Source organism: Colius striatus, chromosome 13 (genome assembly GCF_028858725.1).
Source record: "Colius striatus isolate bColStr4 chromosome 13, bColStr4.1.hap1, whole genome shotgun sequence".
In the NCBI taxonomy this organism is placed as follows: domain Eukaryota; kingdom Metazoa; phylum Chordata; class Aves; order Coliiformes; family Coliidae; genus Colius; species Colius striatus.
In genome coordinates, this window is record NC_084771.1 from 7,917,897 (window position 1) to 7,928,675 (window position 10,779).

Sequence of the window (10,779 nt, forward strand, 5' to 3'; positions counted from 1 at the left end):
CGGGGGGAGATGGGCAGCAGGCTCCTGCCAGAAGAGGATGAGGATGAGGATGGAGTGCTGTGCCAAGCCACGCTCCGGGCTGTCTGATGCCCTTGGTATCACGAGCTGACCCCTGCAGCCAAAAGCCCAACACAAAGGGACTGTCCCCCACCGGTCTGCCCAAGCCTGCCAGCACAGACACGCCAAAAGCCCCTGCCAAGGCTTCCTCATGAGCTCCTGGCCCTGAGGGGAACCTGTGGCTGGGGCCACCGATTAGTCAGGCAGCCCGCTCGATTGTGGGCTGGTGGCTCCAGGCCACGTGGCAGCAGTTGCATCTCTCACCAGCACCCACCACGGGGACAACCAGCGACAGTGAGTCTGTGCAGGGCCTGGAGGGGAGCTGGAGACCCCCATCCTGCCAGAGCCACCTCCCCCAGCGCTGCTCCCCCTGTTACTTAACGCAGGGCAGTAATTCCCCGCAGGCGCGGAGGCTTCGCTAATGCCGTCTGCGCCGCCTAATCCGGATCAGGGCAGGAAGGACCTGGAGTTCTGCAGGGCTTTGGGAAATCAGTGGCACCGGCTGCGGGCGTTTATGTAAGGCAGAGCCAGGCCTGGCAGTGCCAGGGCTGAACAGCCAGCACCGGGGGGCTCTGCCAGCCCCTGGGGACAGGGGGGGTTGAAAGGCTGTGGGGTCACTGGTGCCAGCTGGCTGGGTGGCTCTGGCTTCACCCAGGCACCGAGGTGGGAGGGTGTGGGGAGCCCCGGGGCCGTTCCTGGGGCAGGCAGGATGCTGCAGGGCGCTCTCCATCAGGAGCCGGGGCGAAGCTGGGCCCTGACGTGCTCCATCACCAGTGGCTGTTTGAGCTGTGCTTCACACCGTGCCTGGACCTGGAGGGACGGGTGTGATGAGACAGACAAGAGGAAGCCATATATTTGGCCATATATTAAACAGGAAAAAGGAAGAAGCCTTCTCTCATCTCCCTATTATTTTTACCACCCCAGTGCTGCATCCCCCAGCTTCCTCCCCCGCTGCCTGCTTGGGGCACAGTGCGGGACAGGACACGCTCAGCTCATCCCAACACTGTTTTGGAGAGGGGAAAGATCTGCTCCCCCTATTTAAGCAGGGTCTCCCTGGCTGAACCCACCCAGAATGAGACCTGCTCTCCATCCTCACCACACTCTGAAGACCCTTCAGCCCCAGCCCCTGTGGTTGGCACTGCTCTCAGGGGCCTTATTAAGTGCCTAATGAAGAGCTGTAAACACAGAGCTCAGGATTAGGTGCCCTGGGGCACGGTGCTGGGGGGGTGGCTCTGCTGTGCCCCCCCCAGGCAACCAGCCAGTGTCCAGGTGGGGCTGCCTCCTCCTCCTCTTCCACCCTTCAGTGGGAAGGTCACAGTTCACGTGTCCCCCCTGACCTTGGCAGAAATAGCACCCATTAATCTGCAAACTAAGAAGCTCTCCTGTGTGCAGTTAAAGAGATCACAAGTCCTGGCCCTGGGCAACGTGTGCTGCCAGCTAAAGCCCTGGGCAGCGGGGCTGGTGTGTCCTGCTGGCTCCCAGGGGCTTGGGCTGGCTCCCAGGGGCCCACACGGCTGGGGGCACAGGTGGGCTGTGTTTGGGAGGAGTTGGTACCCAGGTGATAAAGGTTGCTGAGCTGACGTGGGGTGCTGGGAGGAGGTTTCTGGTAGCTCTGGGACAGAGGTACAGCAGTGAGCAGAGATGCCTGAGACCAGTGCTCAGCTCTGGGGGCTGGTCCAGGACCAAGTGTGAGCTCAAAGCAAAGGACCTGGTGGAAAGAGCAAGGGCTTGGGGGATGCTGGAGGTGAGGAAGATGAGTGGGGCCTTGCTGGAGCAGCTTGTAGGCTGTCCCTGGGGTCTGTGCCAGGGCCAGTATCACTGTGAGTACCCCACAGCCACCTCTGTGGGAGGGGGATCCTGCATGGCAGTGGCTGGAGAAGAGTAGTAGTGGGAAATGTTTCTCTCTGTTCGCTGTGAGACAAATCCACTCTGTGCTTTCAACAGTTTTATTTGCAGCAGCAAACCTTGAATTAAGGATGTGCTGGTGGGGTCAGGTGAGGCCAGCCTGTGGTGTTATGAAATGATGCAGGGCTGTGCAGGTTGCTCAGCAGTGTTGGAGATGGTGGCAGCTCTGTGTCCCAGCCCTGAGGGGTGGCTGGACTCTCCCCTCCTGCTGCATGGGTGTGACTGTCCCTCCCCAGCCTCACCTGGTCCTTTGCCCCTTCCTCTTGTACATTGGCATCCCCAGGGTGAGGGTGTCCCATGTGCCCTGGACAGGTTATCCCTAGGTGCCAAGCCACATGGGCATGTTGACCATGCAAGAAGCTGCCTGGGCCTCCTGTCCATCTGTCAGCTATTAGCAAAGCATGTAAGGGAGAGATAAAACCAGGCAGGTCCCTCCACCATCTCCACCCACCCTCATGCCCAGAGCTCACCCAGCTCCGCTTGCCATGGGAACAGTTGCAGAGAGCCTGTGTAGGAATCTACACCCCTGCTCGTGCCCCTGCCTGCACCCCTGCCCACCAGGAGCAGAGCTTCCACCTCAATTACCATCACCTTACCCCTAAGCCCTCTTTGCCAATCTTCATAAGCTGCTTTCTCAGGGCTCTGGCAGCAGATGTATTTATAGCCCACTCTTACTCACGGAGCGTCTCCCCAGTTAATAAACTAATAGGATTCTTCCTGCAAGTCCCTCTCCCACGATCACACACACACCCCTCCAGCCAAAGCTGAGCAGCTGAGATCAGATGCCAGGGGAGGGACTGCCAGGGGGGTATAAGAGGCTGCAGGACTGGGAGCAGCCCGCAGTGACTGGGTGGCAGTGGGACGTGTTGGGAGAGGAAGAGAAGAGCATCTGTCTGTCCATCAACGCGTGAGTGCCGCCTGCTCTGCTGCCCAGCCTTGCCAGGGCCTTGGGGCAGGGCTTCTGCTGGTTTGGAACACTTAGAGGGCTGTGGGGCTGGTGCCAGGCTGTGGCTGGAAGGAGGGTGTTTTGGGGCTGAAAGGGGAAAAATGTGGCCAACAGTATGGCTGAGCCAGAGGGGTTGGGGAGCAGCATGGGAGCTTAGCAAAGCCAGGGGAGACCTGGGCCTCCTCTCTGAGGCTTGGGAGATGCAGAGGAGGAGTTCAGCTCCTCTTCAGCTTTCATCACCTCATCCCCAGTTCCTGGGCTCTGGAGAGGGCTGAGCCTGCAGTGCCCCTCTGCTCCCTCTGCACCTCCTCTTGCTGCTGCCCAAGGAACCTGGCAGGTGAAGATGCCACAGCTTCACATCCTGCAGCACCCAAGGGCATCAAAGATCCCATGTTTGGGACTAATCCCTTGTTTTCCTCTGGAGAAGAGAGTCATCTCCTCCTCCCCATATCCATTTCTTCTTTCTCCCGGGGTTGCATAAAGAGGCAACTCTGCCCACGCGCCACAGGGCTTAAAATCCTGCCTGGGCTTAAGCTCAGCTGATGTCAGAGCTGCCTAACTTTAAGAAGCTGAGCTCATCCCATCTAATCTCCCAGCAAATCAGCAGGTGATCAGCACAATATTTACGGTTTAATTCTGGATACCAGGCTCAAGAAAGCAGAATGCAGGTGAGCAGGGCTGGTGTGAGGGCAGGGCTAGTGTGAAGGCTGTGGGTCAGGGCTGTGCACCCCAACACCCCCCTGCTGCCCTCCACCTTTCAGCCTGGGGTTTCCTGGCTCTCCTGTGAGTGGCAGGATGAAACAAGCCCGTTCCTGCTGTTAAGCCACAACAGCCAATTTCCTGCAGACAAGAAAAACTCATAAAATTGAAACTCCATAAGCCCTTTTGTTCATTTTCTTGCCTTTCCCAGCCTTGAACTCTCTCCCTTGGGAGTCAGGCGCTGTGCTTCCTATTTCCTGAAGCCTGCCTGGGCCATCACTCCCTTTTTCTCTTGCACATCCTCCTCACCATCTTTCCATCCAGGGACAGGGGCGTTGCTCAGTGCCCTGCCTGCTGTGTCTCCAGCGCTGCCCTGTGCCCTGTGTGCCAGCCCAAAGCTGGGCAGCCACAGCTGCACCCCCAGCCTGCACAGGGGAGAGACCCAGCAGCACCAGGGCCTGAGGGCTCTGCTGCTTGTTGGGAGGAGAATGACTCTGTGCCTTGGCTGGCAATGACCATGGCAGCCCCTTCCCCACCACCTCACCCACCCTTCCCCTCCTTCTCTCTGCACAGATCTTCGCCTGAGCAGCCACTGACTTACAATGGCAGACGGAGCAAAGTAAGTCTCTTTATGTTTTTGTTTCTGGTTGGGTTTGGTCTTTGGAGAAGGGCACTATGGGGCAGGAGCAGAGGGAGAAAGTGAGATCCTCATCTCCCCCCATCCACTGACCCCGTGGGCCAGTATATGAGCTCACCAGTGAGCGATGGAGAGAGCTGGTGTGAAGCCAACAACACACCCTCCCCCTTCCTCTGTGTGCTGGTGCTTTCTCACTTGCCCACAAGACACAGCCACCTAATGCACCTCCTCCTGAGCTCAGGGGTGTGCCATCCCCTGGGGCAGCCAGACTGGCCGGGTTTGGCACTGAGTTTGCAGGACACGGAATTCCCTGAGGAAGGCTGGGCTCTGGTGTAGCTCCTGGAGATGCACCGTGCTGCCAGGAGCTGCCCTCTCCCTGCCTCCCTGCCCTGGGAGCAGGCTGTGCCTCATCCAGCCTCTTCCAGGGGCTTCCCAACATGTCTGTCTGTTTCTCCTCTGCAGGGTGTTCAAGAAGACCAGCCCCAACACCAAGGTGAGGCCACGCAGGCAGTGCTAGGGCCATGTGCCTGGTGCTGGGCTGTGGGCTCTGCCCACGGGACAGGATGCAGCATGGCTTTCCCTTCCCTGTCAAATCTGGCTGATCCCTGCTACACCTGCTGTGCCACCGCCACAGGGCTCGCTTTGCAAACTAGAAATTACTGATACAGCCTGGAGGAGCCCTCCAATGTGATGTGCTAACAGCAGGATCAATGAGCCCCGCCACACAGCCCAGTCTGGGCCAATTCAGTGGCAAAAGCTGACCTGTTTGCTTCTTCCTCCCACCATGTGCTGCCTCCAGCTATCCATCTACCTGGGGAAGAGAGACTTTGTGGATCACGTGGAGTCAGTGGACTCTGTGGGTGAGTAGGGCTGCATTAGCCAGGGAGGGGGGAGCACGGGCTGGGGAGGCTGGTCTCTGTGCCAGAGCAGGAGCAGCTCCAGAGACACAAACATCCTGTTTTCCTGCACATACCCTCACAGAAAAATGGTGGGGAAAGGGCTAAAGTCCCTTTGCAAACCAACCTGGAGATGCTGGAGGAGGCACTGCTGTCCCCTGACCAGCAGCTCCCCTCGCTCACCTTCCCACTGAGATGATCTGAATTTACCCCAGTGCTGTTTTCCCAGGGACCTCCCCGGGCCGCTGAGCTCACCCACCCCTCTCTGTTTCTTTGCAGATGGTGTCTGTCTGATCGACCCAGAGTACCTCAAGGACAGGAAAGGTATCAACACAGGCAGCTGCACGTTGCAAGGGGAGGGGATGGAAATGGGTGCAGAGCTCACCAGCAACCTGGGGCATCTACAGCTCACCACAGCCCAGGGCTGCCACAGCTGACCTGGAGGGGAAGGCTGTCTGTTTCTTCTCATCTCTTTTGGCTGGGGCACCAGCTCCGAAGCTACTTGTGCCTCGCAAAAGCAGAGATGAGCTGCATCTCGTTATCTCTCTATTTAGTGATAACACAGGATTTCTGCTGAACGTTACTGAAGTAGTTTTTCTTTCCTCTCTGTTCATTCCACCCCTCTTCCCTCGTGCCTTCCCTTTACCTCCCCTGCCCGCCGCTGCTCTCCGTTCCCGCGTCGCGCCAGTGTACGTGACGCTGACGTGCGCCTTTCGCTACGGCCGTGATGACCTGGACGTCATCGGGCTGACCTTCCGCAAGGACCTCTACGTGCTCACCACCCAGATCTTCCCGCCGGTGCCCGACCAAACACCCAAAACCCTCACTCCTTTGCAGGAGAAGCTCATGAAGAAGCTTGGGGAGAACGCCTACCCCTTCACTTTTGAGGTAGGGGCTGCTGAACCCTCCCTGACCACTCACCTCCCCAGTGTGCTCATCTCTGGCCACGCTCTCTGATCACTTTCCTCCTTCCCTGTTCTGCCCAGGTTGCCACCAACCTGCCCTGCTCTGTCACCCTCCAGCCAGGACCAGACGATGTGGGAAAGGTGAGCTGCTGTCCCTGACCCATGTTCCCTGGCGGGGGGTTGAGCAGTAGGGTACCAAAAATGGAAGCTGCTTCATTTCCATGGGGATGTGGCCGGTGGAGTGAGAAAGGATGGCTGGAGCTGGGACAGGGTCTCTGGGAATGCAGTGGAGGAAGGAGGGGAATAAAGCTGAACCTCAGGAAGCTCTGAGCCCCTCCTGCTTAGTGACTGCACGTGTCCCTCCAGGCCTGCGGCGTGGACTTTGAGGTCAAAGGATTTTGTGCTGAAAATCTGGAGGAGAAAATTCACAAGAGGTATTTGAAGGGGATCCCTTTCCTTCCCATGGCCCTACAAACAGACAAGCAGACAGTTCTGAGGCAGCCAGCTCGGGGGTCAAGCTGAGGACCTGCCACCAGCCCCTGCCACGCTTGGATTGGGTCCCCTGCCCAAAGGAGGGGTGGTGGTCCCTGTGTCAGAGCCCACTGCATCCAAACAGCAGGCTGCAGCTTGCGTCCTGGCTGGGGACACCGCGATGGCCCCAAGGCAGCTGCCCTGGTCACCTTGAAGGCCGTGTGGCCACCTTGAAGGCCATGTGGCTGCCGGGAGGCCAGGGCTGATGGCTGCTGCCCTGCAGGAACTCCGTGCGCCTCATCATCCGCAAGATCCAGTTCGCGCCCATGAAGACGGGGCCGGCCCCCAAGGCAGAGACCACGCGGCAGTTCATGATGTCTGACAAGCCCCTGCACCTCGAAGCCTCCCTGGATAAGGAGGTCAGTACAAGGGCCATTCATCCCCCAGGATGGATGGATCCCTCAGGTCACAGACCTGAGCCTCTTCCCATTGCAGATCTACTACCACGGAGAACCCATCAACGTGACTGTCAACATCAACAACACCACCAACAAGATTGTCAAAAAAATTAAGATTGCAGGTGAGAGGGGGCAGGAGGAGCAGGTTCCAGGGCCCAGCACAACCCAGCCTGCATCTCTCCCATGTCACGAATGCTGCTCCCTCTTGTCTGTCCTCAGTGGATCAGGTCACAGATGTGGTCCTCTATTCGCTGGATAAATACACAAAGACTGTGTGCACCGAGGAGATAAAGTAAGTAAAAAGGGGCCGGGGGTGCTGTGGCATGGTGGAGAGAAGGAGGAAGAGAAAGGAGGAGGGGATGGTGATGGGGAGAGGGGGTGGGGAAGGTGGTTTTACACCAGGCAGCAAAAAATACCAGAGCAGAAGCAGAGGAGAGGGAAGGCTGTGGAAGGTGTCTGCTGGGGAGGTCTCTGGGGGAAGGTGCACAGCTGCCCTGGCTGCTTCTTCCCCTCGCTTTGCATCTCTGAGGGCAGCTGCAGCCTCTGTGCCCCTGAGAAGGAGGAAGGCTGCAGCAAGGGCAGGGTTAGAAAAAAGAAGTGGTTGTAGAAGAGAACAAAAGGAGGAAACAGACCCAGGCAGCTGTGTGGGGAGGGCAAGGCAGGGGGATCAGCTCTGCCCAGGTGCCTGGCACGATGCTGAGCACTCACCAGGCTGGTGCTGGCTCTGAGCTCTCCTCTCCCACCTTTCCCAGCGAGAACGTGGCAGCCAACTCCACCTTCTCCAAAACCTACTCCGTCACCCCCACGCTGTCGGCCAACCGTGAGAAGCGAGGCCTCGCCCTCGATGGGAAGCTCAAGCACGAGGACACCAACCTGGCCTCCACCACCATGTACGAGCCGGGTGGGCTCCCCCCGCTCCCCCCATGGCCACAGCTTTGCCCTCCCCGCTTTCCCACAGCTTCCTGCTGCTCGGGATGCTCTGGGCCCCCACTCAGGGTCCCCCACACCTTCTGTGCCTGAGCCCAACTCATCCAGCTGAAAAGCAACGGGTTTGTGACACGGCCACAGACCCACCTCTGCATCTTACAGCAGAAACGTGGCTCCCAGTCCCAACCACGGCCCAGAGCCTCCCAGTCCCTCTGCATCGCGTCTCGGGAGCAAATCCCAGCTCAGGCAGCCCCAGTCACCTCCAGAAGCTGCTCTGTGACTTTGGCCCCGTGACCCACCCTCCCCTCTCTTTCCCTGCCACGTTGTGTTGTCCTCTCCTGTGAAACCCCACAGGAGCCAGGGCAGGGAGACAGCCCGGGGGCTGCTGTGGGGGATGTGTGCAGCGCTGCCCACCTCACCACTCTGCTCTGCCTTTCTCCTAGCCTGAGACCCGGCATGGACAAGGAGGTGCTGGGCATCCTGGTGTCCTACAAAGTGAAGGTCAACCTGGTGGTGTCCCGAGGAGGGTGAGGCTCTGTGGGCAGGGGGATGGGGACTGTTCCCCTGGGCTGTACCACGGGATCAGTGCTGGGCAGATGATGCAGGGATTGATGCCATGGGCGCTCACATCCCTGGGCTGTGGGGCAGCCAGGGGCTCCGTGACTCCCATTCCTCCATCCCCATGGCCACTGCCCTTCAACCTAAATCATCTGCTATGTGGTTAATCTAACGCCTCCTCTCCTCTGCCTCGCCTGGTTCCTGCCCCTTCTCTCCTGCTGCCGCAGCATCCTGGGGGATCTCACTTCCAGGTAAGGAGGGGGCTGCCCTGGGGGGACACCCACGGTGCAGCGCTGGGTGGGTTTGCTGAAGAGACGCTTTTCCTTCCAGCGACGTTGGCGTGGAGATGCCTGTCATCCTGATGCACCCCAAGCCCGCTGACGGTGAGTAGCGCCGGGGTAGCAGGCAGGGACAGGCAGCCCCAGCTCAGAGGGCAACTACAAACACGGCTGGAGCGGCCACCTCTGCACAAAGGGCTCTGCTCTGCCCCACCAGACCCATCCCTGGCGTGGGACGGGCAGAGCTGCTCTGTGTGGCAGGCACCCTCTGTCTGGGGCCGGCTGTGGGAGCTGCTCTGCTCCCCACAGCTCCCCTGCTGCCACTCATCCCAGTGCCTCTCGCTCCAGAAGAGCACCTGAGCCTTAAGGAGAGATGTTGGTTGAAATGTCTTTTCTGTATTAACCTGCATGTCTGTGTCTCTTCCAATTCTTGCTGCCTGTGCTTTGCTTATTACTGGATTACAGACAAGCCAAGGTAAAGAGACATTTCCTTACACCTCAGGCCGCTCTTTTCTCTGACACATAACCCACCCAGACCCATCTCAGCTGGATGAGACAGATCCATCCCAGATGGGTGCAATGTCCCATTCCAGCTTGAGGTTACACCCTTGGATTAAATCTTCTGGGCCTCAGAGTCCTGAGCCCCTGTGTCACAGGAGACAGCATGACACCCTGCACCGTGGCACGGGCAGCAGAGGCATTGCCACAGCCTGGGAGGATTCAGTTGCTGGGCTTGGCGTGTGTTCTGCAGAATCCCAGGGCTTATTTTACAGCTCTGCTTGCTGCAAACCCAGCAGCCTCTCCTGCTGCAAACCCAGCAGCCTCTCCTGCTGCAAACCCAGCAGCCTCTCCTGCTGCAAACCCAGCCCTCGCCTTGTCCCTCAGAAGCTGCCAGCAGCTCCATCTCCCAGGCACAAGTGCCACCACCAGACATAACTTCTTCTATGGCCTCAGCCCCTGTCTGCCCCATGCTGAGCTCTGCCCCATGCTGCTGGGAGCAGTGCCTGTCACGGCCTCGTGCCCCCACACACTCCCCAGCACAACAGCCCTCTCCTCCTCCCAGCACACGAGCTTCTTCCAGCTGAAGTCACAGCTGGGTTTGCTTCTCTCCGGGAAGCTGCAGCGTGCCAAACCCATTCCTGGCAGCCAGGGCCACCGTCAGCCCCACAGCCAGCCCCAGCTTGCACAGCCCCCAGATGCTGTTCTGTGGCTGGTTACACCCTGCACCAGGACTGGAAACTCGGGCTGCAGCTGCAAGGTTTTCACACCAAAGCCCCTCAGTTCTGCAGCTCAGCAAGGACACTGAGCCCTCCCAAGGAGGAGATCTCTTGGCCTGTCCCCACCGTTGCTCCCTGCACGTTTTGCCAAGTCATTTCACATTCACAAGCTTTTGGAATCACATCTGCTGACTCTTTTTTTCCATCTTCTTCCCGCACTGTTTCGTTTTGTGGCTCTCTCTCCGTGTCACACGCCGCTTGCCTTTCGCAAGAAGGTAACTAATCTCTTTGTCTCCACTTTAATTTCTTCTCCTTCCCTTTTTCCCCTTGACAAAGCAAAACGTCTTTAAAAAAACCCCAACTAACACTCCAAAAGCTGCAGGCAACAAGCCCAGCTCCTCTGGTCATGCAGTGGGGCCTGGGTTTGTGTGCTTGGGTCAAGCCTTGGCTCACCATGACCTGCAGGATGGGGGCAGATGGGGCTGGGGCGAGCAGCTCCCTGTCTGTTCCTGGGGAGCAGCACCCTGTCTCTGTCCCTGAGGAGCAGCTCCCTGTCCCTGTCCCCGGGGAGCAGCAGGGCTTGGGTGGCAGCAGGGCTTTTGCATCCTGGGCAGCCCGACTGTGGGCTCCCATCCCTCACGGCCCGGGCTCATGGCTCTGCTCTCCCTTCCAGCGAGGAGGACATCGTCATTGAGGAATTCGCTCGCCAGAAGCTCAAGGGGGAGAAAGACGAGGAGGACGAGAAGGAGGAGGCGGATAAGGAGGAAAGCTAACCTGCTGCCTGCCCTGCAGGGCCAGTGGCCCCACACGCCCCGGGTTGGCACG

General features: G+C 58.9%; 1 protein-coding gene across 2 annotated transcripts; it reads left to right on the plus strand.

The window, feature by feature from the left end:
• Window positions 1–4,209: 4,209 nt before the first annotated feature.
• On the plus strand, window positions 4,210–10,727 carry ARR3 (arrestin 3). 2 transcript variants are annotated; one of them, XM_010207260.1, is made up of 17 exons: window positions 4,210–4,226; window positions 4,707–4,737; window positions 5,044–5,104; window positions 5,420–5,464; window positions 5,829–6,028; window positions 6,127–6,186; window positions 6,412–6,479; window positions 6,800–6,935; window positions 7,012–7,096; window positions 7,194–7,266; window positions 7,727–7,864; window positions 8,345–8,428; window positions 8,687–8,710; window positions 8,790–8,842; window positions 9,203–9,212; window positions 10,227–10,229; window positions 10,628–10,727. In XM_010207260.1, exons 1-17 carry the CDS (start codon window positions 4,210–4,212, stop codon window positions 10,725–10,727), a joined length of 1,188 nt encoding a protein of 395 aa, XP_010205562.1. The 2 variants fall into 2 exon arrangements, with proteins under 2 accessions (XP_010205562.1, XP_061862651.1); XM_062006667.1 differs by lacking the exons at window positions 9,203–9,212; window positions 10,227–10,229 and having other exon boundaries at window positions 8,790–8,847; window positions 10,620–10,727.
• The last annotated feature ends 52 nt before the right edge of the window (window positions 10,728–10,779 follow it).